The following is a 24,952-nucleotide window of genomic DNA, read 5'->3' as shown; positions in this document are numbered from 1 at the left end:
TGTCCCGAAAAAAATGTTGCCAAATCCCGACATAGAAAGTGCAGCGCCCCGTTGCGTCCATCCGGACGCGGAACTGTACGTGTGCAAGGTCACTCTGCCCGTGTGATAGGAGTAGAATCCCTCGCCGAAAGCGAAAACACTGCCGTCGTTGGAGAGCGCCAAACCAAACCGGCTTTCATAACCAAAGGAACTTGTACTGCAATCCATAGATGTAGAGGAAGTGGTGAAAGTACTGCCTATCTGCGACCAAGCCCCCGAGCTATACCGGTAGATCAGCACGGAACACGAAGGTTGTCGACTTGTGGTTGCTATCGTCGCGCCATCGCCGGAAATCACCACTCTGTCCCCGAAATAAGCTGTCGACGCCGGAGCTGCGATATCGCCCCCATTCATTAGTGTCCACGCTCCCGCAGCGTATTCATACACGCGAACGCGGCCGTCGTATTGGATGGCGCTGCCACCGTGACCGGAGGTGGCACCGATAGGGGCGGGGTCATATTGCGGCGCGCCGATCACGACGCGTGTGCCGTCCCCGGACATCGACACCGAGCTTCCAAAGTTCTCGTAGTTGACCGCGCTGCTCAGTGTGTTACCTAGCTGCGTCCACGTTCCAGAGCTCATTTCGAACATGCGCACGGAGCCCTCGCCGGTTGAATCGCTATTATACAGGATGCTGTTCGGCACACCGACGGCCATGCGCGTGCCGTCGTGAGACAAGGACACGGACATCCCGAAGCCGTCCGAATAAGTACTTTCGATGTCGCTTCCTACTTGCCCCCAAGTAGTCACCGACTGCAGCCGCCTTCGGAAGTGCTGCGCAGTTGTCAACCCGTGGTACGCCCCGATACCGCGCTCGTCCACGCCGCCGTAATCGCGTGAAGGTGATGAAATCGTCATCGTTTGGTTTTGATCAAGAACGTCCCCCACTCGAACCACATCGCCCGCGACGTCCGCGAAGGACGCCGCCGTCGTCGTCGTCGTCGTCGCGCGGTCGCGCGTATCGCGCGAGAACGCGGCGTCGAGTACCACCGCGGCGATCGTCAGCGCGCACGCGAGGAGGAAGCGCGCGCGCGGCGACGTCAGACGCGGCGTACGACATGGGGATTTATCGTCCCCCACCACGTTTTTCCCGTTCGCCGCCGTCGTCCACTCTGACGGACCGCGCGCGTCGCGCGCGTTCCGAGCCACCCGCGCGCGGAAGCGCGGGAGGATACCCGCGGACGGTATCATCGCTCGCGTCCGCGTCGACGGCGTCGCTTCCTCGCGCGCGCGTCTCTGATCGCGCGCGGCCAGGATTATGCGCCCCTTCCAGGAGCCCAGACGACAAAAAATCGCCCCCGCGAAACCGTTCTCACCCAGCGTACGACAAAATAATGCAGACTAAATGCTCACTGCGATTCGGTCCTGAGATGCGCAAGCGCCGCGGCCCGCGGGGACCGTATCACGAGCACGACGCGGGTATTTTTGCGGGTCGGGCAGCGTCCGACACGCTCACTGGAGCTCTCTGCCAGCGACAAAAATCTCGCCTTCGACGGCCTTCCAATCGGCACTCGCGCGCGCGCGCTCGTCGCGCGTCATGACCGCCCGCGCGCTCGCCGCCGCGCCCGCGTTCTCCACCTCCGCCCGCGCGTCGTTCCCGTCCTCTTCATCGCGCACCGCCGCGCGACCGAGACCCGCGCGCGCGCGCCGCGTCGTCGCCCCGCGCGCGCTCCTCGAGGCGTCCCCCGACGCCCCGCCCGGCGCGCGATGGACCGCGGCGCCGCAGTCCACGGACGTGAAGCTCACGATCCCGCTGCCGCCCGGGACGACGCGCGAGGACATCGACGTGAAGTTCTACCGCGACAGGCTGACGGTGACGTTCGCGGGCGCGTCCCCGCCCGCGCTGAGCGGCGACCTCCCGGGGACGGTCGACGTCGACGGATGCTACTGGGAGCGCGAGGACGACGACCTGATCGTCGTCGTTCTCGAGAGAGAGGACGCGTATCAGCCGTGGGAGCACGTCCTCGCGTCGGACCTGCCCCCGCCCGGTGACACGACGATCACGAAGTGCGTATTCTTCGAGATCGCGATCAACGGCGAGCGCGAGGGCGTCGTCGAGATGGGGCTGTACGGAAACCACGTCCCGAAGACGACGGAGAATTTCCGCGCGCTGTGCACGGGTGAAAAAGGCGACGGCGCGGAGGGTAAACCGCTGCACTTCAAAGGGTCGTGCTTCCACCGCGTCATCCCGGGCTTCATGTGCCAGGGCGGGGACTTCACGAAGGCGAACGGCACGGGCGGGGAGTCCATCTACGGCGAGAAGTTTGAAGACGAAGCGTTCGGGATCGCGCACGACCGTCCGTTTTTGCTCTCGATGGCAAACGCCGGCCCGGACACGAACGGGTCGCAGTTTTTCATCACCACGGCGCCGACGCCGCATCTGGACATGCGGCACGTCGTCTTCGGGGAGGTCACGAGCGGCGAGGACGTCGTCCGCGCGATGGAGGCGAAGGGGAGCCAGGACGGGACGCCGAAGGCGCAGATCGAGATCATCGACTGCGGCGAGCGCGAGTGAGCGAGCGGCGAGAGAAAGAAAGACGGAAGAAGAAGAAGAAGTTTCGGCGCGAGCGCGCGTCTGGTCCCGTCTGGTAGATAGCTAGGTAGCGAGCGCGTCGCGGAGAGGTCGCGGCGTGTAACACGTGACGTAACTCCTCTCGCATAACCTTATCATCATCGCGCGCGCCCCCCTTCCTCCGTCAGCGCTCGTGTCCTCCGAGCAGCGTCGCTCGCGCGGCGTCTCGCGCCGCCGTCGCCGCGAGCGCCGCCGCCGCGGCTTTCGCCTCCGCCTCGCGCGCGAGGCCGCGGACGACGTCGTCCGCGATCGACCTCGCGGCGTCGCTCAGCGCGTCGAGGGAGTACAGATACTCGTCCACGTCCGGGACGAGCGCCGCGGACGCGTCCGCGAAGACGTCCCCGTGGAGCGTCTTGACTACTCTGGGCGCGTCGTCGTCGTCGTCGTCGTCGTCGTCCTTCTCCGCGCCCACACGCGTCGTCGTCGTTCCCGAGCGCGCGTCGTACGCCGCGTCGAGCGTCGCGCTCCAACGCCGCGCGGTCGCGGTCGCCCTCGGGAAGCAGTTCGCGTAGTTAAGGCGTCCGCACCCTCGCCCGCCGGGGGGCTCCGGGACGAGAAAGCCGAACGCGTTCGCGGCGGAGGGGCGCCACCCGCGCGCGGACGCGCGCGCGGGCGCGAGGAGGAGCGCGAGGAGGAGCGCGAGGAGACGCGCGCGGGGGAGCGGCGGGGGAGCGCGGGGACGCATCGCGTCGACGCGCGCGCGCGCGTGCGTCGTGTGCGCGCGGACGGTCGCGGCGGGGAGGAGACCGTTCGGGCGCTCGAGGCTGCCGAGAGTTCGTAGGCGGGAGCCGGGGTGAGACGAACGGGTTCACGGGTTGAAAACATGGGATGCTGAAACCGAAGCTCGATCGACTTGACCGGGGCGCGCGGAGAGTGTTCAACTTTTTCTTTCCGCGTGCAGTGCGCGTCAGGTGGTGTTACACAGCACGCCCCGATTCACTCCTAACGGGCGCATCGTCCGCGCGCTCCACCGCGCCGGTTCGACGATGTCGCGCGCTCTCTCCCGCGCGCTCGCGCTCGTCGTCGCGCTCGCGCTCGTCGCGCGCGGCGTCGCGGGCGAACCCGCGGTCGTCGGGACCCCGCGCACGGACGGCTACGTCGGATTCGTGTGCCCGCCCGGGTATCAAAACTTCACGCTGTGGACGGGGATCCGAACGAAGGACGACCACTACACGTGCAACCCCGGGGTGCACTGGACCGGGACATTCTTAGGCACCGCGCCCGAGATCAAGAACGCGTACGTCGTCGGCGATTTCGCGGAGAAGGGCTGGCAGATCCGATCGCCGCTGATCAAAGTTTTCGACTACACCGGAATGGCCAAGCCGGCCTCGAAGCCGGAAGGGGACGCGGTCAAGATGACGAAGAACGACACCTTGGACGAGCGCGGGAACACGAACTGGAACGCGTGCGTCCCGGGGCTCAAGGCTGGCATGCTGTTCGGGTTCACCCTGGAGGTGGACACGAACTGTTACCCCGAAGCGGAGTCCCAGGGCCTGTGCAAACCCGAGTCGAACTGCGAAGGGCACGGCACGCTCCCGACGGGCCAGGCGAGGTGCGAGCCCGCGAAAAACTTCAAGAAATTCCGATCCGAGGCGGCGATGATTGGCGAGAAAATGCAAGTGGGGGAGGACGACCCGTTCGACCACGACTCGCTCGCGATGGACAAGGACGTCTCTCCGCTCGACGCGTCGGACTGCGTCTCGACGACGAAGGACGGCTCGCACGTCGCGCGAGAGTACAAGGGACCCACGCCGCAGACGTTGTACGACGGCGACGGGAACCTCACGTCGATCGTGCACTCGTACGTGTGGGGGACGTGCTGGGAGACCTGCCCGTTGGAGGATCTGAAGAAGAATCAGAATCACGTGTACGTTCGCTCGCCGCCGCCGCCGCCGTCGGATTCGTCGGCGTCGTTGGGGGCGACGGAGGACGCGCGCGGCGGCGACGGCGCCGTTCTCGCGTGCTGCATCGCCGCCGTCGGCGCCGCGGCGGCGCTCGTCGCGACGGCGCGGCGTCGGCGCGGGCGCGAGGCGGCGCTCGAGCCCGCGGAATCGCTTCCGCTGTTGTGAAGCGTCGTCGAGCCTTACTTAGACTAAGATGCGTCGTCGTCGAGCTATAAGATATGAGATACTCTACAAGCCGCGTCGTCACTTCGCGCTCGGCGACTGAACGTTCGTCGCGTCCTTGAGCACCGCCACCGGGCTCGGCGCGAGTCCTTTCGCTCGACTCTTCCCCGCTTTCGTCGGCGTCGTCGACGTCGACGCGGACGCGCCCCGCCGCGGCGCGTCCCCGTCCGCGTCCGTCGTCTCCGCCCCAACCTTGTCGCCGCACCAGCACCGAAACCTCGGCGCGCCGCACGCGCCGTCCGCGCCGCGCTCCTCCCCCGTCCCCGCCGCCGCCGCCTCGCGCGCGTCGACGTCGGGGTGATGCACCTCGCACGAATCCCTCGCGCCCAGATACAGCCGCATCGCCGCGTGCGCGTCCTCCCTCGGGTCGTGCGCGACGCCGTCGGTTTGAATGTGCAACCCGAGAAACGCCTCCGCGAGCGTCCGCAGCTTGTACGGCCGATGCGTGTGCCTCTTGAACGGCGCGTACGTCGCGGTGTCCCTAAGCATCGCGCGCGGGATCTCGCGCGCGATGTCTAAGCACTCGAGGTCGTGCGCGAGGTCGTGCCCGACGAGAAACGCGTGGTCGTGTGGCGTTACCTCTCCTCCTCCTCCGCCGCCGCGGATTAACGCCAACACCCGCGCGCGGACGTCCTCGAACGACGGCGCCCCGCGCAAGCTCTCCTCCGTCACCCCCGTCAGCTCCGTCCGGTAGTCCGTCACCGGCCTCGTCGGCGCGACGTGCGTGGACAGGAGCGCGGTGCCGCGCTCGTCCACGACGCAGACGCGCGCGCACATGGCGCCGCCGCCGTCGACGTCGTCGCCGACCATCTCGCAGTCGACGGCGACCGCGCGGCGGCGTCCTCGCGCCGGCGCCGCCGCGACGTCGAACGGGCACCTGTGGCGCTCGCGGCGCGCGGACGCGGACGCCGCGTCGGCGTCGGCTTCGTCGGTCGTCGCGGGGGACGACGGGGGGATGAACACGCACCGCGCGCACCCGCCGCGCGCTTCGAACGCGGATTTACATCTCGCCGCGCTCGGCCCCGTGGTCAGGCCCAGGTGCTGGCGCAGCGTGTCGACGCACGCGAAGTGCTTCCCGCACTCGCCGCATCGCGGGTCGTGGCGCGAGTGCCCCGCATCGCGCTCGTGCTCGCGCAGGAGCTCGACGGTCTTGTATCGCTTGTAACAGTGCGCGCACGAGACGATTCCCGCGCCGTCCGCCGGCGGGTTGAGATTCGGACGCCGCGCGCGCGCGGCGTTCTCCCCGGTCTCGTCGCGCGCGGTCGCGACGCGCGCGACGGCGTCGACGCCGTTCCACGCGCGGAGAGGCGCGGCCTCGCGCGGTCGCGGGCGTCGTTCCCACGAGGGCATCGTCGCGGCGCGCGCGAGGTCGTGTGCGCGTCGGCTCGTCCCAGACCCGACACCTGACGCTCGTTCAGTTTGAAATAAAAACGAGCCTCGGACGAAACGTCTGAAGAGGCGACGCGCGCGCGGTCCGCGCTCGCGCCACGCACACGCGCGCGCGCCCCGCACGACGACGTCGACTATGCGCGCGAAACAGAAGACGACGCTCTTCCTCGCCGCGTGCGCGCTCCTCGTCGCCGTCGGCACCGTCGCGACGGCCCCGACGCGCCGCGACGGCGTCTCCCCCCTCGCGCGACGGTCGCGGTCGCTCCTTATCGAAGTCCCCGGCGTGTACCCCGTCTTCGGGTTCCTTCCGTACGACCCCGCGTCGCTGTCGTCGTGGCTGCCCTGGCGCCCGCGCGCGCTCGACTTCACCGCGAACGACGGCGCCGTCGTCGGCGAGTTCACCGCGCAGAAGAGCGGGTACACCGGTCTGTCCGTCTCCGGCGTCGCGAGCGTCGACGTCGCCGCCGGCGGCGGCGGCGGCGGCGGCGGCGACCAGGCCGCCGTCGACGCGGACGCCGCCGCCCTCGAAGCCGAGTCGATCGACGGCGATCGATTCATCGACCCCAGCGGCGGCGGCGGCGGCGGCGGCGTCGTCCCCGGATCGGCCGTGAACGGCGGAATCGGGACCCCGGAAGACCTCGTCGGCGCCGGGTTCGGCGTCGGCGGCGGCGTCGGCGGCGTCGGCGCGGGCGTCGGCGCGGACGTCGGCCTCGGCGGCGGGATCGGCGCCGCGGGCGTCGGCGGGATCGGCGGAGGTGTCGGCGGCGGCGTCGGCGGCGGCGGGTTCGGGAAGTGAAGGAAGCGAGCGCGTCAGCGCGCGAATGTGCTTCTGCGCTTGTCAGTGACAGTCTACACCACGTGTATCGAATCGCGCTTCGTCTATGATAAAATCTACCTAGCAGTCCAACGGCGGACGGGCGCCGGCGCGCGCGACGCTCACCCGCGCAACCCCGCGAACGCGGCGACGCGATCGCCCAAGGCGACGATCTCCGCCACGGACGGCGGCGTCACCGTCACGCTCACCCTCTTCCGCGCCGCGCCGCCCTCCGCGGCGGCCGCCGCCGCCGCCGCCGCCGCCGTCGCCTCCGCCTCGACCTCCGCTCGGCGCCACGCCGTCAACCTCGCGAAGACGTCCGCGAGCGACGGACGCGCCCGCACGACCTCGACGAACGCGCGCGACGGGATCGCGAGCGCGGTCGCGTCCTCTTCCGCGCACACGACGGTGTACGCGCGAGGTTTCCCCGCGAGCGCGGTCTCCTCGCCGAACACGCCGCCGGGGGATATCGTCCCGATCTTTACCCTCGCCGGCGCCGCGGGCGCGCGCGGCGACGGCGCCTTCGACCGCGACCCGAGCGTGGTCTTCCCGCCCGCGTACGACAGCCGCGACGACTCGAGGAGCACGTCGCGGCGCGCGCGGTTCACGACGTCCAGTGGCGGCGTCGGCGCGGTGTCCGCGTACACGCTGAGCGACCCGGAGAGGAGAACGAAGAGACACGACGACGCGTCGTCGTCGTCGTCGTCGCCGCCGCCGCCGCGCGCGGCGTCGCCCTCGGCGTACACCCTCCGGCCGAGGACGTAGCGCTTCACGGTCGGTCGGCCCGCGCGCAGCGCGACGCGCCGCTCCGCGAACGTCAACGACCGAAACACGTCCACGCGCGACAGCGCGCGCGCCCATCGATCGCACGCGATGATCGTCCGCGCGAGCGCCCACAACGTCGCGCCGTCGCGATGCGCCGCGACTGATGAATCGCCGATACCGGCGGCGGTCGCGCGGCGACCGAAATGCGCGTCCATGGACGCCGCCAGCCGCGCCGTCACGCGCGCGACCGCGCGTTCGCCGATCGACCGGACGACCGCGTCGACGTCCGCGGACGCGGACGCGTCCACGAGCTTCGCGAGCGATATCGCGCGCGCGACGACGTCCCGCGCGCGTCTCGAGTTTACGAGCGCGAAGTCCATCGCGCGCGCGGTGAGGACCACAACCTCAAGGGGCTCCCCCGAGCCCGCTCTGCGGTCCGCGGGCTCGGGCGCACCGGTGAGCATCGACATCGCGCCGACCGCGCCGCCGACGCGCGCGAAGCGCGTCTCTCGCGCGTCGCCGCCGCAGGAGACGCCGTGCGCGGCGACGTCGCCGGCGCGGCGAACGCGCGCAGCGAGCGACCGCGAGCCGCCGCCTTTTCGTCGCGACGCGTCGCGACGCGGCGACACCTCCACGGTGCCTCGCGTGACGATGAGCATCCGGCACGCGTCCCTCCAGTCGACGACGCCGCCGTCGTCGTCGCGCTCGTCGCCCCAGGACGACTCGATCGCGGCGCCGGGGGCGTACGCGCGCGTCGCGAACCCGTTGTTCACGAGGAGGGAAATCTCGCCGTCGTCCAACGCGTCAAATATCGGCGCGCGTCGCAGCGTCTCCATCGCGCGGGCGAGCTCTTCTCCCTTTCGCACGTCCCGCGTCGTCGGCTTCGGGCCGCGCGGGACGACCGCGGGTCCGAATATCTTCGTCTTCGCGGACGCGGACGCGGACGCGGACGCGCCGCGGCGTTTCGCGAGCGATGCCGCGGCGGTCGCGGCGGCGGCCGAGGCGAGCTCCGAGACGTCGCCGAAACTCGCGCGGCGGCGTCTCGCGCCTCCGTCCGCGAGCGGGCGCTCTCGCGCGCCGGGGGCCCAGTCGCGGCACTCCTCGAGCTCGACGTCGAGCTGCTCGAGGTAGTCCAGCGCGTCGGGGAGGGACAACGTCTCGAACAGACGGCGCGCGTCCGCGGCGAGGTAGTCGCCGCCGCCGCCGTCGCCGTCGTCGTCGTCGCGCGTTCGCGCGATGCGAGACGGCGACGGGAACCGTCCTCCGACGCCGTCGCGCGCGCCGCGCTCCCTCCCTCCCCGTCTCGCGTCGCGCTCGTCGAACACGCGGCACGAAAACAGCGCGCGAAGCCGCCCGACCGCCGCGGGCAGCCTCCTCAGTTCGTTCCCTCGCAGGTCCAGCTCTTTGAGCGAACCCGCGAGCTCGTCGGATCGGCACATCTCCCTCCCGAGCGTTCGCATCCCGTTATCGCGCGCGGATATCGCGCGCAGGGACTCGCACAGGTCGATCCCGTGCGCGGCGGTCCCGAACGTCCGCATTCGGTTCCCGTCCAGGCACAGCAGCCGAAGAGAGACGCACCCGGGGAGACCCGGCGGCGGCGCCGTCAGCGCGTTGTTCGAAGCCCACAGCGCCTCCAAGCGCTGAGGGCCATTCCATACAAAAAAAAATCACCGGTCAGTTGAAAGGGACCCACGCGATCAAATGTTGAAACCGAGCGGTGGGTGAAAAACGTTTGTATAGAACGCACCTGAAGCATCGCGACGTCGGGGAACGACGCGAGCGCGTTCGCGCCGACGTCGAGCTTTCTCAGCGCGGCGGCGTCCGCGAGCGCGTCCGGGAGGGCTTCCAGGCGGTTGCCGCGGCACCAGAACTCCTCGAGCGCGACGCACCCGGTGAAAAACTCGGACGGGAGCGACGTCAACGCGTTGTCGTTGGCGTTGACGACGCGAAGCGACGCGCACTTTCCGATGGACGGCGGAAACGCGCTCAGCTTGTTCTTGGACACGTTCAGCTCCACGAGCGAGACAAGGCCGGAGAGGTCTCTCGGCAAAGCCGTGAGATCGTTCCCGTCGAGCTCGAGCGTCGTGAGCTTCGTCAGGCGCCCCACGGCGTCGGACAACGCGCCCTCGAGCGCGTTTCTCGAGACGCGAAGACGCGCGAGGTTGGGTAAAAACCGGTCGAGCTTCGCGGGCAGCCGCTTGATCGAATTCTTGCACATGGACAGCTCCGCGATGTTCGGCAGCGCGCCCGCCTCGCCGAAGCGTGGGACGATATCGATCCCTTTGCCGTCCAGTTTCAGCGACGTCAGCGCCTCTCTCGAGCGAAAGCCGCAGTCCTCGTCCGCTCTCGACCAAATTTCCGAAATCGCGTCGCCTCGCGCGTCGTGAAGCTTCCTCGCGAGCGACGTCCCGCCCGCGCGCTCGCCGCCGGCGCCGCGCACGAGACCGAGCGTGAACGCGCAACGCGCCGCGCCGTGCGGCTCGCGCGCGTCGCACAGCTCGCACCGCGTCGCGGCGGCGTCGCGTTCGCGTCGCAGTCGCCGTCGCTCAAATTCTCGCGCGACGGCGCCGTGGCCGGGGCCCATGCGTCGGTCGTACGGCATCGCGCGCATCTCCACCTCGAGCTCGAAATCGCGCGCGGTGTCTTCGACGAGCGACGACGGCGCGTCGGCTTTCGCCGCGGCGGCGGCTTCGGCGTCGGCGTCATCGGCGGCGCGAGGGTCCCGCGTCGCGGCGGCGGTCGCGGTCTCGTCGTCTCTCGCCCCGCCGCTCGCTTCCTCCTCGCGCGTCCTCCTCGCCGCGTCGTCGGTCGCTTCCTCCTCCGCGGCGCGTCGCTCGTCCCACGCCCTCGCGACCCGCGCCAGGCTCGTGTCGGACAGACCGAGCGCGTCGTACCTCGCGCTCGCGCTCGTCGCCGCCGCCGCGAATCGCGCGCGCTCGACGCCCGCCGCCGCCGCCGCCGCCGCCGTCGTCGCGACCGCGGCGAGGTCGTCCGCGACCGCGCGCGACGGCGGATTCGGCGGCGCCATGTACGTGAGGTCCGACAGCGGCGCGCGCGTCGTGAGCGCGCGATACGTCGACCGCCGCTGGTCTTCGCGCGCGACGCGCATCATGCGCTCCTTCCGAGCGCGCACCGCGAGGCGCATCGTCTCCGCGCGCGCGTCGTCGTCGTCCGCGGCGCGCGGCGGGCGGTTCTCCTCGCGCCGCCGCGACCGCGGGCTCGCGACGTGGACGTACGGCAAGTACGCGGGGAAACGCTCCGCCGGCGCTCCGTCGTCGCGCGGTTCCTCCCGTCGCGTCGGCGCGGGCGCGACGGGCGCGGACGGCGGCTCGGGGCGCTGCCATCGCCGGTAGTCGCTCATCTAGCTGTCTCGTGATGGTCTCAGATGGCGCGGCGTCGACGTGCGAACGCCGCGTCCCCGAGCGCGATACTCGCCGCTACCGCTCGGCGACGGACGTCTCCGGGGTGGTCATGCGCGCGGCGGAGCGCTCGAGCGCGCGTCCTCGCCTCGCGCGCGCGTCGAAGTGAAGGAGTCGGGCGACAGACTGTTCAAATCCGACGAGCGGTGACAACGACTTTTTCCGAGCGCAGCACGCGACGACGCGACGCGACGAACGAAATGGCTCCGACAGCGACGCGCGGCCGTCACACGCCGCCGCGCGCCCTACGCCGTCCCCGCGCGCGACCCGCGCGCGTCGTCGACTCGGCGAACCGCGCTCGAACCGACGACGGTCGACGCGCCGCGCGCGTCCCGGCACTCGCGCGCGGTCGTCCGCCTTCTCCGCGCGCGCGGCCGCCGCCGTCGGCACGATCGACACCGCCGCCGACGCACGTCGGAGCTGACGATCGACTCGACTCGACGCCGCCCGGCGCGATGACGGTCGACTTCAAGGAGCGGAAGCAGGGGAGGAAGAACAGCAAGCGGATGTCGCGGAAGACCGAGGACGGGAAGCGCATCCGCGGCGGGAAGACCGTGCCGAGGAAGCAGCGCGGGATGTGCGCGAAGGACCCGCCGCTGCCGCCGAAGCTGCGCGAGCAGGACGACGTCCGCGCCGCCGAGGAGCGACGCGAGCGGAAAAAGCAGGAGAAGCTGAAGAGAGCGGCGAGGGCGCTGAGAGAGAAGATGGCCGCGAAGAAGATGCGCGGCGCCGCGAAGCCGCTGTCGAAGATCAAGAGCCCGGGCGCGAGCGGCGGCGGCGGCGGCGGAGGCGGCGGCGGCTCGGACGTCTCCGAGTCCGACGACGACGAATCGCGATCCGACGCCGACGCCGACGCCGACGCCGACGACGCCGCGGCGGTGCCGGACTACTTCGCCGACGCGCTCAAAACGCTCGGACACAACCGAGGCACGACGCCGATCCAGCGCGAGTGCTGGCCGCCGTGCTGCGAGGGGAGAGACGTCCTTGGGATCGCGCCGCCGGGCTCGGGAAAGACGCTGGCGTACTTACTCCCCGCCGTCGAGTTCGCGTTGCGCGACGCGCGCGATTTCCCCCGCGCGAAGAGAGACCCGCGCGGGCGACCGTCCGCGCTCGTGATCACGCCGACGCGCGAGCTCGCGATGCAAGTCGCGACGGTGTGTCGGAAACTGAAACGCGCGGCGCCGGTGCGTTGCGTCGCCGTCTACGGCGGCGCGAGCCAGGCGGAGCAAGAGGAGGAGCTCGCGCAGCCGTCGTCGTTGGCGTTGCTCGTCGTGGGGACCCCGGGGAGGTGCGTTCTGTACACTGGTCCCCATACGACCGCGTTGGCGTGGTGAACGCCATTTCTTAAGAACTTTTGCCGTCGTCTCTCTCCGCCCACCCCTCGCTTTCAATCCCCGACCGCGAAGCCTTTCAACTCCGCTTCTGACGCCTTTCAACTCCACCCCGACATTAGGTTGCTCGCGACGACGGAGAGCGGCGCGCTGGGGTTGGAGCGCGCGCGTTTGCTCGTGCTGGACGAGGCGGACCGCATGCTCGCGCTGGGGTTCGCGGAGCAGCTCGAGAAGCTCCGCGGGTCGGGGCTGCCGGCGAACGAACGCGACGGCGCGGCGCCGGCGGCGGGCGACGACGGGAAGAGAGCCGCCGCCGGGCTCGGGTCGAGGCCGGGACGGCAGACGCTGCTGTTCAGCGCGACGTTCCCGAAGACCGTGCGCGCGGTCGCGAAGGCGTGGCTCGCGCCTAGACCCGCGATCGTGAAGATCGAAGCCGCGGACGCGTCGGAGAAGGGCGGGAAGCGATCGAACGAGGCGACCGTCGCGGTCGCCGCGGGGGGCAAAGCCGGCGACGGCGACGGCGGCGCGCGCGGTGTCTCCAACGTGGACCAGACCGTGCACGTGTGCGCGGAGCACAAGAAGGGCAGGAAGCTCCTGAAGCACATCACGGAGCTGCGGAAGAACGACGGGCGGAGCCGGTCGCGCGTCTTGGTGTTCGCGAACCGAATCAAGACGGTGAACTTCGTCGGGGACATGCTCAGACGCCACGGCGAGAAAACCGGCACGCTCCACGGGGAGATGAAGCAAGAGAAGCGCGAGCTCGCGCTCGGGGACTTCAAGAGCGGGAAGTGCCCCGTGCTCGTCGCGACGGACGTCGCCGGGCGAGGCCTGGACATCACCGGTCTGGAACACGTCGTGAACTGGGACATGCCCGGCAGCGTGGAGCAGTACGCGCACAGAGTCGGCAGGGCGGGGCGGGCGGGGCGTCGCGGCGCGGCGTTGACTTTCTTCACGCGGAACATGGCGCCGACGGCGCCGGACCTCGTGAAGTTGCTGAGGAAAGGGGGGCACTTCGTGGATCCAAACTTGGAGGCGCTGGCGAAGGTCGGCGCGGCGATCGCGGCGGGGGCGGACGCGCCGCCGCCGGTCGAGGAGGAGGACGACGAGGAGGGGGACGACGAGTCCGAGTCCGAGGAAGAGTCCGAGTCCGAGTCCGAGTCCGAGGAAGAGATGGAGACGGCGACGGACGAGTCCGAGGACGAGTCGGAGGACGACGACGCGGAGTTGGACGAAGAGTCCGAGTCCGAGTCCGAGTCCGAGTCCGAGTCCGAGTCCGAGCCCGCGCCGCCGCCGCCGAAGAAAGCGAGCGAGAAGAAGCGCGCGCGCGAGCTCCAGGAGCGCCCCGAGGACGCGGCGAAAACGGCGAAGAAGACGAAAGCCGCGCCCGCGCCCGCGGCGGCGCCCGCGGCGGCGGCGCCCGCGGCGGCGGCGGCGGCGGCGTTCATCCCTTCCAAGAAGTTCGCCGGCGCCAAGCCCGGGTACTACTTCAAGCGAGGGCCCGACGGCGTGGGGTACTACGTCGACGCGAACGCGCCCAAGTCGACGTCCGCGAAGACGCCGGCGGCGGCGCCGACGAAGAAGAGCAGCGTGTTTTCGATCCCGCGCGAGGAGGCGGAGTTCGCGCCGTCGAAAAAGTTCGCGGGCGCGAAGCGAGGGTACGCGTTCAAGAGAGGGCCGCGAGGGTTGGGGTATTACAAGGACCGACCGCCGGTGGCGACGTACAAGGCGGGGAAAGGCGGGAAAGGCGGGAAAGGCGGCGGGAGGGGCGGCGGGAGGGGCGGCGGACGCGGGCGCGGAGGACGAGGGAAACGTTGGTGACGCGCCGCCGACGCGTCGAATAGACACGCGCTGTCGCTCGCTCGCTCGCCGCGCGCGTCCTCCTCCTCTCCTCGGTCACTTCCCCTCTCGCTCCGCGGCGACCTTCGCGAGCATCTCCCGGTGATCGTCCGCGATCTCGCTCACCAACCCCGCGACGTCGGAGTTTTCGTTGTTTGGCACGAGGCACGCGAAGAGCGTGTCGTCCAACCCGGTCTCCCTCCACAGGTCCACCAGCGCCACGACCTCGCCGCCGATCATCCCGGAGAAGATCATGACCCGCCCGTTCTCGTCGTACGCCTCGCTCGACGCCGCGACCGCGGCGGGGTCGTCCTGCGTCGCCTCCAGCGCGGCGCCGAGCGCGCCGGACGCCATCGCGGTCGTGCACGTCACGAGCTTCACGAACTCAGCCTCGATGTCGTCCAGCTCCGCGCGCCATCGCGTCGTCTCCTCCGCGGTGAAGCCGACCATGAGGATCGCGTCCGGGCCGAAGCGGCCCTCCGCGACGCCGCCGGGGGCGTCCTCGGACTCCGCGTCGATCTGCGCGAACTCCGCGCGGGCGACGACGAGCGAGCGCGGGTCAGACGACGACGACGACGACGTCGAGGACGTCGTCGTCCACTCGCGATGACGACGACGACGACGCGCGGGCGCGGGAGGCGCGGCGCCGCGAGTCGCGCGGGACGCGCGCGCGCGATGGCGCGCGGGCGGCGCGGGCGGCGCGGCGGCGCAGACGGCGGACATCGTGATCGAGACGAGCGCGTGCGGACGCGCGCGCGCGGAGTGGCCCAGACGCCGACGCCGCGTCGTCGTCCACTCGCTTTATCCGAGATCGGATGAACAAAAACCAACTTCCTCTCAGCTACTTTACCGCGCGACAAGTCAGCAGCTCGCTACGCGTCGCCGCACCCTCACGGCTGGTACCCCCTCGGAAGCCCGAACGGCGGCCGCACCTCGTTCGCGTGCCGCCATATCCGACAGATCCACTTCTCCTCCCCCGCCTCCGCGCCCTCGTGCTCCACGCGGTCGTCGAACGCGCCCGACCGCGTCGCGGGGAAAAATACCAAACACGACCCCTTCTTCGGCGCCACCTCCAACCCACCGCCGCCGCCGCCGCCCGCCCCACCCCCGCCGCCGTTCAACCGTCCGAACCGCGTCACCCCGTCGCCCGCGTCGTTCAAGTACGCGATCATCGTCACGAGCGTCTGCCCGCCGCGGTTCGCGTCCTCGACGTCCGCGCCTCTGTTGGCGTCGAAGTGCGGCGCGAGTCGCTGCCCCGGTTCGTATCGAATCACCGTCGGCGCCTCGAACGTGTCGCTGTCGCAGCCGCACATGAGCGCCTTGGCGTTCCGCACGTACGCGCGCTCGCCGTCGCTGCCGCCGTCGAGGACGCACGACGTGCTCGTGCGCATGCCCTGGAGCTCTTTTTCCTTCGCCTCGACGCGATTGCGCGCGCCCGCGGCGGCGGCGGCGACGATCGCGGCGTACGCGAGCGCGCCCGCGCCCAGCGTCCCGACTGAGGGTAATTGTCCATACGAGCGAACGTCGGGGTGGAGTTCAAAGGCGTCAGAAGCGGAGTTGAAAGGCGTCGAAGGCGGGGATCGAAACGCCGGGTGGAAAGTCCTTAAGAAACGGCGAGCACCACGCGAACGGGGTCGTATGGGGACCAGTCAGTGTGATGAGATGAGACGCGCCTCCGGGGCCGCGCGTCGACGACGTCGCGAGCATCGCGAGCGTCGCGCCCCATATCGCGGGCCCGCGCGCGACGGTGCTCACGACGTCGCCGACGTCGTTCGTCCATCCCGCGTACACGACGGGCGACTGGTCCATCGCGCGCGTCTTCGCGGCGGCGACGATGGAGTCGCACTCGGCGTCGGAGAGGAACCCGTCCACGACGAAGACGTCCGGGGAGGCGTGGAGCTGACGCAGGCCCGGGTAGAAGCGGTCGATGGGGACGTGGTCGTCCAGGGGGTTCGACGTCGTCGCGCTCGAGCCGACGCCCGCGCCGAAGCCGCCGTCCGACGACGACGACGACGATTCCGGGACCGCCGACGCGCGGAGGAGGCGGCGGCGACGGCGAGCGACCCCCGCGCGGACGGCGCCGCGAGAGGGACCGCGAGGCGGAGGCGCGGGCGCGCGCGATGTCGCGCGCGCGACGGGCGCGACGGCCGCGGCCGTCATGACGCGTGCTCTCGTGGCGCGCGAGAGGGGGGCGCGCGGCGACGAGTGAGAGTTGCCTCGGAGCGAGTTTTGTCAGCAAGTGAACTTTTTCGCTCAGGCAGGCGCGTTCTATACAAACGTTTTTCACCCATCTCCCGGTTTCAACATTTGATGGCTTCCCCTTTCAACTGACCGGTGAACTTTTTTTGTACAGTATGGAATCGCTCTCGCATGAGAGTTTTTCGCCGGCTAACTTGACGCGTCGACGTCGCCGACGACGCGGCATTACGAGCGAACGCGAGCGCGAGCCTGCTTCGCACCCCGCACGCGTACGCACGTCGCGTGTAACGTAACGATGTCGGCCGTGATGGCGACTCTCTCCGCGGTCGCGCCCGCGCGCGCGACGCGTTCGACGGCGGCGCCCGTCTCCGCGAAACCTGCGTTCATGGGCGCTTCCGCGCTTTCCGGGAAAGCGGCCCTGGGCGACGCGTTCTGCGCGATGTCCCTCGGCGCCCCCGCGACGCGCAAGCAGTCCCGCGGTGGTCTCTGCATCTCAGGTGCGTCGAGTCGCCCGTGATTCGCGTCGCGGACCCGTCGTCGGCGTCGATTCCGCGCGCGGATTCGCAAACGAACCCACCAAACCCTGAAACCCTGAAGCGTGGCCGTCCCTGGTGGAATCGTGCGAGGCGCGCGCGCCGCGCGTCGCCGCGAGGCGCGCGCGCACGCGCGGTTGGTCCTCCCGCTCTCGAGCGACGACGACCTTCCGCGCGTCGCGTCGTCGCGCCTCGCACGCTTCGCCGGCGCCCGCCGTCTTCATCGCGCGCGCGCGCTCCCACCCACCCCCCCTGCATCATTCCTCGCGCCCCTTATCTAAACCGCCACACCTTTTTCTCCCTCCCTCCCCGCGCCCGCCTCTCTCTCGCAGCGTCCGCGATCGGCCAGACCGCGTCGGTGAACCAGATCGGCTTCGCGACCCCCCCCAGCACGGGCGCGTCCCCCACGTGGGACGCCATCGTCGAGGTCGGCGGGTCCCAGCAGTTCGTCTCCGAGGGAAGGTACTACGAGTGCCACTCCCTGAAGGGGGTGGAGCCCGGGACGAAGATTGCGTTCGAGCGCGTCCTCGCGACGCTCTCCGGCGACGCGCCGACGTTTGGCGCGCCGTACGTGAAGGGGGCTCGAGTGGAGGCGACCGTGCTCGAGAACTTCAAGGATAAGAAACTGATCGTGTTCAAGTACCGGCGCAAGAAGCACTACCGTCGGAAGAACGGTCACCGTCAGCAGATGACGCGGTTCTTGGTCACCAAGGTCGTCAAGCCGTGAGTCGCGATTTCGACGGACACGATGATTCTTTAGGGAGCAGGCGACCGCGGCGCGGTCGGCGGGAGAAACGCGAGTGGGTGTACTAGTTGCGCGAGATGCCTCTACTTATTAGCGGAGAGGATCGACGCTTGTTTATACGACTCGACGACGAGAGTCGTGCTCGACGACGGCGCCGCCGCGCGTTCGCTCTCTCGCTATCCTCGCCGAATGGTAAAAGCGCGATCGATCGGTTCGTGCTCGATCCCCTCTGCACGTCCCCACGGCGCGCGCCGCGTCGACGCCGCTCGTCTCCGCGCGGAAATGAAACCGAACGCGCCGTGTTGGCGACAGCGAGTCCGTTCCCGCGGCAGAGCGCGACGGGACGCGCGCGCCCAAGCAGCGAGGGTCTCTTTTGGCAAAACGGCAGCGGAAAAAATTCCGCGGTCAAGCCATCGGTCAAAAATGCAAAAGATGTGTCTGCTCCGCCGGGAATTGAACCCGGGTCTCCACGGTGACAGCGTGGGATACTGACCACTATACTACGGAACACCGAGACTGACTATTCAGTCTCGTATTGTTTACCCAAGGATACACAATCCCGATTTTACTCGGGCGCTTAGTTTTTGGTCGTTGTTCAGACATGGAATGACCCCGGAAAGTTAGAGTTAAGTACCCTTTGCCGTTTTGAGTACCCTTCGCCGTTTTGACGAATCCGAGACCGACGTTCGTTGACAAGTCCCGAACTACCGTGGGCCCTCGCACAGGTTAGCCGAAACATTCTTTCATCATTCACCAACGCGCGACGCGACGCCTCCCCCGTCATTCAAAGACGGCACGGGTCGCCATGCCTCAGCTGAGCACCTTCACGCGTCGGCTGCGCGCCTTCCTAGGCCTCCCCTACGATAATGGACACTTCACGTGCCATCCCGAGAACCTAAAAAAAGGCGAGAGGCTGAAGGTCCCCGGCGTCGTCAAACGCGATGCGCAGGACAGGTCGTATGTCGACTGGAGTGAGTCAGCGTGGCAGGAGGTCGACCGGGACGGGTTCATGGATTTAGAAAAGGGTCTCACAGGCGAGACCCACTTCGTCGACATGCAGAGGAAGACCATCGATTCCAGGCTCAGCGAGGTGGAGGAGAAGGTGTGGAGGGCCGCGAACGCGGCGGAGGGCGACGAGTCTGCACTCAGCATCTCTTTAGCAGAGGACATCTGGCACCTTCTCACCGTGGACCTCTCCATCGCGAAGTTCCTCCTGCTGGAGGTGATGATGGAGCTGTTCATGATCGTATCCTTCGCGTTGCTGCTGTTCGTGGTGGACATCGCCGAGAGCTTCACGGATGACCAGACAAATGCTGAGCTGTTCAGGAGCAAAATGATGTTGAGCCTGACCGCGGTGAGGCTCAGCACGGACTCCATCTTCGGGTGGACGGGTAGGAGAGCCTCGTCCGGGATCGAGGTGGCGATCCTCGCCATTCAGGGCTGGTTCCACTGGCTCCTGCTCTCCATCGCGGGCGCGGTCATCGTCGCCCGAGCGCTCAAACCCTTGCGCCAAGTCATCTTCGCGCCAGACGCGTGCCTCTCCGACCGAGACTTGAGCGTTCGAATGCAGGTCATACGGCACTCGACGGTTACCCTGTATAACCTGCAGTTCACCATGAACCTCGTGGCGAGTGGCGGTAAGTCGTGGACCCTGCCGATATCGGTGCCCACGCTGGCCAGGTGGACGTCCGCGATGCCGCTGACCATCAAGCACGAAATCGACGAGAACTCGCCGCTGCATCCGAGCCAGGGCCTCCTCCAATCGCTGATGATGGTCCGGGTGTCGATGTCCGCGACGGATAACCACGGCATCCTGGTGAACGCGGGGATCGTGTACTACGATCCGGATTCGTTCTTCGCCCAGAAACCGGCGTTCTCGGGGGCATTCGCGAAGCAGGGTTACCTCTTCCCTCGGCTCCTGCGAGGGAAAAAATTCTGTGACCAGATGCGGATGTTCGGGGACGAGCAGTTGAACATGATCAAACCCAAGACGCTGCCGATGTTGATAGTCGACCTGGACAACATGCCGCGGACGAAGGTGGACGAGAAGGCGACGGATGCGCTGGCGCCCTACCAACACAGCAACGCGGTCAACAGAGTTGTCACCTTCGAAGGTAAAAGACCAGAGTAACTAAGCACTAGCAGTAGAGCGTTACAGTAGCACGACCGAAACACTTCTTTCATTCACCAACGCGCGACGCGATGCCTCCCCCGTCGCCCCCCCCCGCGACCCCGGGGATCCGAATCGAGCGCCGGTCCAACCCGGGCGGGGTGAACATCAAAGGCAAAGAATACGCGATCGCGTGGCTGTCGTCCGAGCCCGTTAACTCGATGACGCTGACGCTGTGGCGATCGCTCCTCGCGACGCTGGATTACCTCGAGAACGACGCGACGATACGCGGCGTCGTCTTCGCGTCCGACCTCAGGAAGCCGATATTCACCGCCGGGAACGACATCAACGAGCTCCACGCGCCGTCGACGTCCGCGACGAGGTACGCCGAATTCTGGAAGACGCAGACGACGTTCCTGTGCCGGCTCCTGCGCTCGCCGCTCTCGACCGTGTGCGCGATCCGAGGCGCGTGCCCCGCGGGCGGATGCGCGGTGTCCTTATGCTGCGACTACAGAGCGCAGACGACGCACGGGACGTTCGGGCTGAACGAAGTCGCGCTCGGGATCCCGGTCCCGAAGTTCTGGGCGAGGCTGTTCGTGGAGAGCGCCACGTCGCGCGCGGACGCGACGCTCGCGCTGTTGCGCGGCGCGCTGCTCTCGCCCGCGGAGGCGAAAGGGATCGGTCTGATACACGAGCTCGCCGCGAGCGACGCCGCGCTCCTGCCGACCGCGGAGCGCGCGCTCGCGACGCTGTTGAAGCTCCCCGACGACGCGCGCGCGGCGACGAAAGCGAACGTCGTGCGCGCTTTCAGCGAAGAGTGGGAGGCGTACATCGCGGAGGAGGCGAGGGGGGGGTGGGCGATGTTAAACGAGCCCGCGATCGAGACGGCGATGGGAAACGTCATCGAGCGGCTGTCGTCGGGGAAGGGGAAGGGCGAGAAGAAACCGAACCCGCGCGCGAAGATGTAGAGCGCGACCGCGACGTTTTGTGTTAGTCACCACCCCCATAGCGGCTCTCGCCATCGCGTTCGACGTGCTCGTTAGTCTACTACTGTACGTCTGATCCGTATCCGTCGTCTACTGCAGTCGCGGGAGCTTGAACGGGCCGGCGCCGCCCGGTTTCAGACACGCGCACCCCGCGGCGCACTGCGCGCGTCGCTCCGCGGCCCTTCGCGCCCACTGGTTCCCGACCCCGGTCGCCGCGCTCGCTCTCTTCGCGTTCAAAATCTCCGACGCGTTCGTGTTCGACAGCTTGCACATGTCCTCCGGCGGCGTCTGCAGCTCCGGCACGGTCGTCGTGTCGCCTTGCGCCGGGTGCAGCCCCCACTTCTCTTTCAGCCCGTCGACGTCGTCCACCCGCAGCGGCGAGGACGAATCCCCCGACTCGATCGGGTGGTTCTTCCCGTGCACGAACACGGTCGCGCGGCGGCACGACGGCTCGTCCGGGTTGAGATTTTTCGTCAGCCAGTCGATCACCGCTCGTCTCCCGGTTTGGTTGATCGCGGACGCGATGATTTGCCCGCGGTAAAACTGGTACTTTTGGTTCGTCACGTGCGTCCAGTGCCGGTCCGCCTCGCTGCTCAAGCTCACGTCCATCGTGAGCACGGAGTCCACGAGCGAGCGGCGCGTCTTCGCGTACTCGCTCTCGTCCATCTCCTCGAGCTGCTTCGGGAACCCGCGAAGAAACGCGTTTATTCGCTCCTCGACGAATTTCGGCGCGTGAAACGCGGACTCCACCGTGATTCGAAACCCGTAGACGTCGTACAGGCTCTCCAAGCTCGCGCTCGCGACGTACCCGAGCTGTTCCTTCGTCCGCAGCTGATCGAAGAGCTTCTCCGCCATGAGCTGGTGCACGAGCAGATGCATCCCGCGCAGCTCGTGCGACGCGACGCCGTGCTGGTAGTACGCGTACACGACGTTGGTGCCCTCCTCCGGGTTTTGCGTCGGCGTCGCGAACCGAGCGTCGCCGGGGGGGACGATCGTTATCCTTCGCGTCGGGAACGCGTCCCTCGCGATCGGCCCGCCCTTCAGCGTTCCTCGAATCATCTCCCCCATCGCGCACGCCTCGTCCGCGGTGACGTTGCCGATGACGAGGCCCTCCACGTGCGCCGCCGCGGACCACGCTGCGCGCGCGAACGCCCGCAACGCGTCCGAGGTGAGGCGCTCCAACGCGTCGATCTTCGACTGCTCGGACGCCTCGCGGTCTTTCAGGAGCTGGTGCAGGAGCGACCGCGCCTGCCGCCCGGGCTTTAGCCCATAGTTCTTCAGGTCTTTTAATCGTTTCTCTTTGATCTTCTCGAACCGCGACTCGTTCACGTCGAACGCGCTCACGGCGCCAAAGTACGACTTCACGAGCTCGCCGAGCTTGTCGTTGAACCCGTCGAACGTGAACGATAACATCGTGTGCTGCCCGACGACGTCCAGGCCCGCGTTCAAACTCGCGAGCTCCGCGGGGTACCGCACCTCGTCCTGCAGCGAGTCGTGCACGCACAGCGTGAGCACGTCCGCCGCGACGTACGCCGCCGCGGTGGGTTCAATCGCGGGGAGGGTGACGTGGAAATACGCGCACACCCTCGGCTGGTCGAACTTGTCGTCGAGACGGTGCCACAGGCGCATGACGCCGCACTCGTGGACAATCTCCGGCGGGGTCACGAGCGGGTGCGGCGGCGGCTCGCTTGCGCCCGCGGCCGCGGCGGTCGCGGCCCAAGACGCGCTCCCGCCTTTGATGTCGAAGTTCTCCGCGATGTACTCGTTCCTCGGCGGATACCGCAGCTCCGCGTCCGGCTCGCTCGTCTCCCACCGACGCAGCGACTCCGCGCACACCTCCGCGCGCTTGAAAGGAACGTTGAACCACCTCTCTCGCTCCACCCCGGGCTGGTTCACGTCGAAGCCGTGGTCGCTGAGGACGTACAGACACGCGCTCGGGGCGATGAAATCCAAGAGCTCCGCCACCTTCTCCGGCTTGTACGACGCGTAGAGGTAATCCCCGCGCAGGACGTCCTCGTGCGAATACCGCCGCATCGTCATCGCGATCCCTTCCGTGTAGTCCGCCGCGGACTCCTCTTCTTTGAACCGAAACTCGATCCCCCGCAGGGCTCTGTTCTCGTTCCACGACCAGTCCTGCGCGCCGGTTTTTTTCATCATCGCGACGTATTGAAAAAACAACGCGACGACGTCGTCCACCTTTTCGTACCCCTCGTCCGTGAGCTTGATCGTCGCCGTGAACAGCGCGGCGCAGGACGTGTCCGCGAGCCCTCCCGCGCCGACGCCCGCGGAGATCCTGTCCGCCAAGCCCTTAGACTTCAACAGCGAAAACAGACTCCCTTTGCCCTCGTGCCCTAACAGCTCCTCAACGTATTCCGTGCTCTTCGACGCGTAGTCTCTTCGAATCTCCGCAGGGACGGTGAACACGAGGTCGAGCTGCTTCCCCTCCGCGACGCGCGTCGTGTGAATCATCATGGGGAGGACGTTCGCGTACGGCGGCCCGGCGAGGGCGTAGTCCGGCTTCGGGACGCCGTCCGCGCGCATGTCCCTGAAGAGCTCCTCGACCCAACCTTGCAGCGTGTCCAGGTCCTGCTCGCCGAGGAGCGTGATGGACATCCGTCCCGCGTGGTAGTGCTTCCGCCAGTGGTCCAGCAGTGCGTCGCGGATCTTCCCTTCCTTCCACAGCGTCGACTCCGTCAGCGACGCTCTGTTGCCCCAGCCGAAGACTTTGTACGGGTGCGCTTCGGCGGCGACGTGACCTAAGATTGCCTCCACGCGACTCGCGTCGTTGTTCACCACGCGTTCGAACTCGGACTCGACCGCGGTGACTTCTCGCTCTACCGCGTCCATCTTCAGCAGCGGGTTCAGGAAGTACCCGCTGAAGATGTCCAGACCCTCTCGCAAGTGTTTCGGGTGGCAGTCGAAGTAGTACGTCGTCTGCTCCGAGTCCGTGCACGCGTTTTCGCTGCCCCAGTGCTTCGAGAGCCAGTCGCTGAAGTGGTTCTCCCCGGGGTACTTCTCCGAGCCCATGAAGACCATGTGCTCGAGGAAGTGCGAGATCCCCTCGAACCCGGACTCCGGGTCGGAGAAGAACCCGACGTTGAAGTCGACGCTGCACGCGGCGAGTTTCATCCCGGCGCCGGCTTCTTCCTCGTCGTCGTCGTCGTCGTCGTCGTCTTCCTCGCCGGACGCGCCCTCCTCGGACGCGCCCTCCTCGGAGCCTTCCTCGGAGCCGTCGTCGTCCATCGGCTCTTTGTCGTCCTCCGGCGTCTGCATCCCCGCCTGCGGCGCGTTCGATTCGTCGTGGGCGAGGGCGTCAGCGCGTGTCGACGGACGGTTGGTTAGGTGGACGGTTGGAAGGGCGATCGGACCGATCGCGGAGGATCTGACGACGCGACGCACCAACGACGGGTCGCTTATGAGGCACGCCTCGAGGCCGTTCGGGAACGTGACCCTGCGATAGAGCCGCGCATCGCGCTCCGGCTTGTGAATCGCGTCGGTGACGATCGGTGAAGTCATGACGACCGCCGTGGCGCGGCGACGTGTGCCTGTCGACGACGACTCCAAGTCGCACTTCGCGGTGCCGCTTTTTCTGCTGACGAGTTCCGGAGAAAATGCGAACGCGGCGGCCGCGTCCCGGTCACTCCGCGCGCGCCGACGCGGGACTTTCCCTTCGCCGAAGATGGGGTTCGAGGCGCGGCAGAACAAGCGCGACTACAAGCGCGCGAAGTACGGCAAACCCGGCGGCCGCGGCGGCGGCGGCGGCGGTTGGGCGAACGAGGGCGGCGGCGGCGGCGGCGGAAAGGGCGGCGGAGGAAACTTCCCCGGTGGCTCCAAAGACGGCGGGATCTGGAAGAGCAAGCTGATATGCTTCGGCTGTCGCGGCGTCGGGCACTCGCTCAGGGACTGCCGCTTGAAGAAAGGCGGCGCGGACGGCGGCATGCGAGGGAAGAAGACGTGCTACAACTGCGGCAGCGAAGACCACGCGGCGAGGGATTGCAAGGCCCCGAACTCCAACTTTAAGTTCGCGGTGTGCTTCACCTGCGGCGAGACCGGGCACCTCGTGCGCGCGTGCCCGAAGAACCAGCAGG

The 24,952-nt window shown here is 68.3% G+C and overlaps 12 protein-coding genes across 12 annotated transcripts; 7 read left to right on the top strand and 5 right to left on the bottom strand.

Moving 5' to 3' along the window:
• Positions 1–1,859: 1,859 nt before the first annotated feature.
• On the top strand, positions 1,860–2,554 carry MICPUCDRAFT_33009 (uncharacterized protein; the record flags this gene model as incomplete). Its single annotated transcript, XM_003058101.1, has 1 exon — positions 1,860–2,554. The coding sequence occupies exon 1, from the start codon at positions 2,099–2,101 to the stop codon at positions 2,552–2,554; it is 456 nt and encodes a 151-aa protein (XP_003058147.1). The 5' UTR covers positions 1,860–2,098.
• A 181-nt stretch (positions 2,555–2,735) lies between these two features.
• MICPUCDRAFT_57334 (uncharacterized protein) lies at positions 2,736–3,296 on the bottom strand (the record flags this gene model as incomplete). Its single annotated transcript, XM_003057733.1, has 1 exon — positions 2,736–3,296. One exon carries the CDS (start codon positions 3,294–3,296, stop codon positions 2,736–2,738), a length of 561 nt encoding a protein of 186 aa, XP_003057779.1.
• Positions 3,297–3,566: 270 nt separating this feature from the next.
• Positions 3,567–4,747, top strand: MICPUCDRAFT_57333 (uncharacterized protein). The gene has a single exon (XM_003058100.1). The coding sequence runs from the start codon at positions 3,598–3,600 to the stop codon at positions 4,678–4,680; it is 1,083 nt and encodes a 360-aa protein (XP_003058146.1). The 5' UTR covers positions 3,567–3,597; the 3' UTR covers positions 4,681–4,747.
• Positions 4,748–4,758: 11 nt separating this feature from the next.
• On the bottom strand, positions 4,759–6,087 carry MICPUCDRAFT_57332 (uncharacterized protein; the record flags this gene model as incomplete). Its single annotated transcript, XM_003057732.1, has 1 exon — positions 4,759–6,087. The coding sequence occupies one exon, from the start codon at positions 6,085–6,087 to the stop codon at positions 4,759–4,761; it is 1,329 nt and encodes a 442-aa protein (XP_003057778.1).
• Positions 6,088–6,262: 175 nt separating this feature from the next.
• Positions 6,263–6,922, top strand: MICPUCDRAFT_57331 (uncharacterized protein; the record flags this gene model as incomplete). Its single annotated transcript, XM_003058099.1, has 1 exon — positions 6,263–6,922. The coding sequence occupies one exon, from the start codon at positions 6,263–6,265 to the stop codon at positions 6,920–6,922; it is 660 nt and encodes a 219-aa protein (XP_003058145.1).
• A 140-nt stretch (positions 6,923–7,062) lies between these two features.
• On the bottom strand, positions 7,063–11,066 carry MICPUCDRAFT_57330 (uncharacterized protein; the record flags this gene model as incomplete). Its single annotated transcript, XM_003057731.1, has 2 exons — positions 7,063–9,345; positions 9,453–11,066. The coding sequence occupies 2 exons, from the start codon at positions 11,064–11,066 to the stop codon at positions 7,063–7,065; spliced, it is 3,897 nt and encodes a 1,298-aa protein (XP_003057777.1).
• A 777-nt stretch (positions 11,067–11,843) lies between these two features.
• MICPUCDRAFT_16111 (uncharacterized protein) lies at positions 11,844–14,273 on the top strand (the record flags this gene model as incomplete). Its single annotated transcript, XM_003058098.1, has 5 exons — positions 11,844–12,412; positions 12,578–12,697; positions 12,761–12,839; positions 12,918–13,499; positions 14,181–14,273. 5 exons carry the CDS (start codon positions 11,844–11,846, stop codon positions 14,271–14,273), a joined length of 1,443 nt encoding a protein of 480 aa, XP_003058144.1.
• A 75-nt stretch (positions 14,274–14,348) lies between these two features.
• MICPUCDRAFT_57328 (uncharacterized protein) lies at positions 14,349–15,014 on the bottom strand (the record flags this gene model as incomplete). Its single annotated transcript, XM_003057730.1, has 1 exon — positions 14,349–15,014. The coding sequence occupies one exon, from the start codon at positions 15,012–15,014 to the stop codon at positions 14,349–14,351; it is 666 nt and encodes a 221-aa protein (XP_003057776.1).
• A 1,712-nt stretch (positions 15,015–16,726) lies between these two features.
• Positions 16,727–17,952, top strand: MICPUCDRAFT_47061 (uncharacterized protein). The gene is made up of 2 exons (XM_003058097.1): positions 16,727–16,987; positions 17,356–17,952. The coding sequence occupies exons 1-2, from the start codon at positions 16,786–16,788 to the stop codon at positions 17,748–17,750; spliced, it is 597 nt and encodes a 198-aa protein (XP_003058143.1). The 5' UTR covers positions 16,727–16,785; the 3' UTR covers positions 17,751–17,952.
• A 617-nt stretch (positions 17,953–18,569) lies between these two features.
• On the top strand, positions 18,570–19,910 carry MICPUCDRAFT_47060 (uncharacterized protein). The gene has a single exon (XM_003058096.1). The coding sequence runs from the start codon at positions 18,574–18,576 to the stop codon at positions 19,897–19,899; it is 1,326 nt and encodes a 441-aa protein (XP_003058142.1). The 5' UTR covers positions 18,570–18,573; the 3' UTR covers positions 19,900–19,910.
• Positions 19,911–19,970: 60 nt separating this feature from the next.
• MICPUCDRAFT_57324 (uncharacterized protein) lies at positions 19,971–20,846 on the top strand (the record flags this gene model as incomplete). Its single annotated transcript, XM_003058095.1, has 1 exon — positions 19,971–20,846. The coding sequence occupies one exon, from the start codon at positions 19,971–19,973 to the stop codon at positions 20,844–20,846; it is 876 nt and encodes a 291-aa protein (XP_003058141.1).
• A 108-nt stretch (positions 20,847–20,954) lies between these two features.
• On the bottom strand, positions 20,955–24,380 carry MICPUCDRAFT_16352 (uncharacterized protein; the record flags this gene model as incomplete). Its single annotated transcript, XM_003057729.1, has 2 exons — positions 20,955–24,143; positions 24,255–24,380. The coding sequence occupies 2 exons, from the start codon at positions 24,378–24,380 to the stop codon at positions 20,955–20,957; spliced, it is 3,315 nt and encodes a 1,104-aa protein (XP_003057775.1).
• Between the last annotated feature and the right edge of the window lie 572 nt (positions 24,381–24,952).

This window comes from Micromonas pusilla (assembly GCF_000151265.4).
Source record: "Micromonas pusilla CCMP1545 genomic scaffold MICPUCscaffold_4, whole genome shotgun sequence".
In the NCBI taxonomy this organism is placed as follows: domain Eukaryota; kingdom Viridiplantae; phylum Chlorophyta; class Mamiellophyceae; order Mamiellales; family Mamiellaceae; genus Micromonas; species Micromonas pusilla.
The sequence above is the reverse complement of the archived record's forward strand: the minus strand, read 5'-3'. Positions and strand labels throughout refer to the sequence as shown.

What these genes read in the sequence shown, in the direction of transcription:
- MICPUCDRAFT_47061 (XM_003058097.1), top strand. Translation starts at nt 16,786, where the DNA reads ATGTCGGCCGTGATGGCGACTCTCTCCGCGGTCGCGCCCGCGCGCGCG. An exon ending in CGGTGGTCTCTGCATCTCAG is followed by an intron (nt 16,988 to 17,355) that starts GTGCGTCGAGTC and finishes TCTCTCTCGCAG; the next exon opens with CGTCCGCGATCGGCCAGACC.
- MICPUCDRAFT_47060 (XM_003058096.1), top strand. Translation starts at nt 18,574, where the DNA reads ATGCCTCAGCTGAGCACCTTCACGCGTCGGCTGCGCGCCTTCCTAGGC.
- MICPUCDRAFT_57333 (XM_003058100.1), top strand. Translation starts at nt 3,598, where the DNA reads ATGTCGCGCGCTCTCTCCCGCGCGCTCGCGCTCGTCGTCGCGCTCGCG.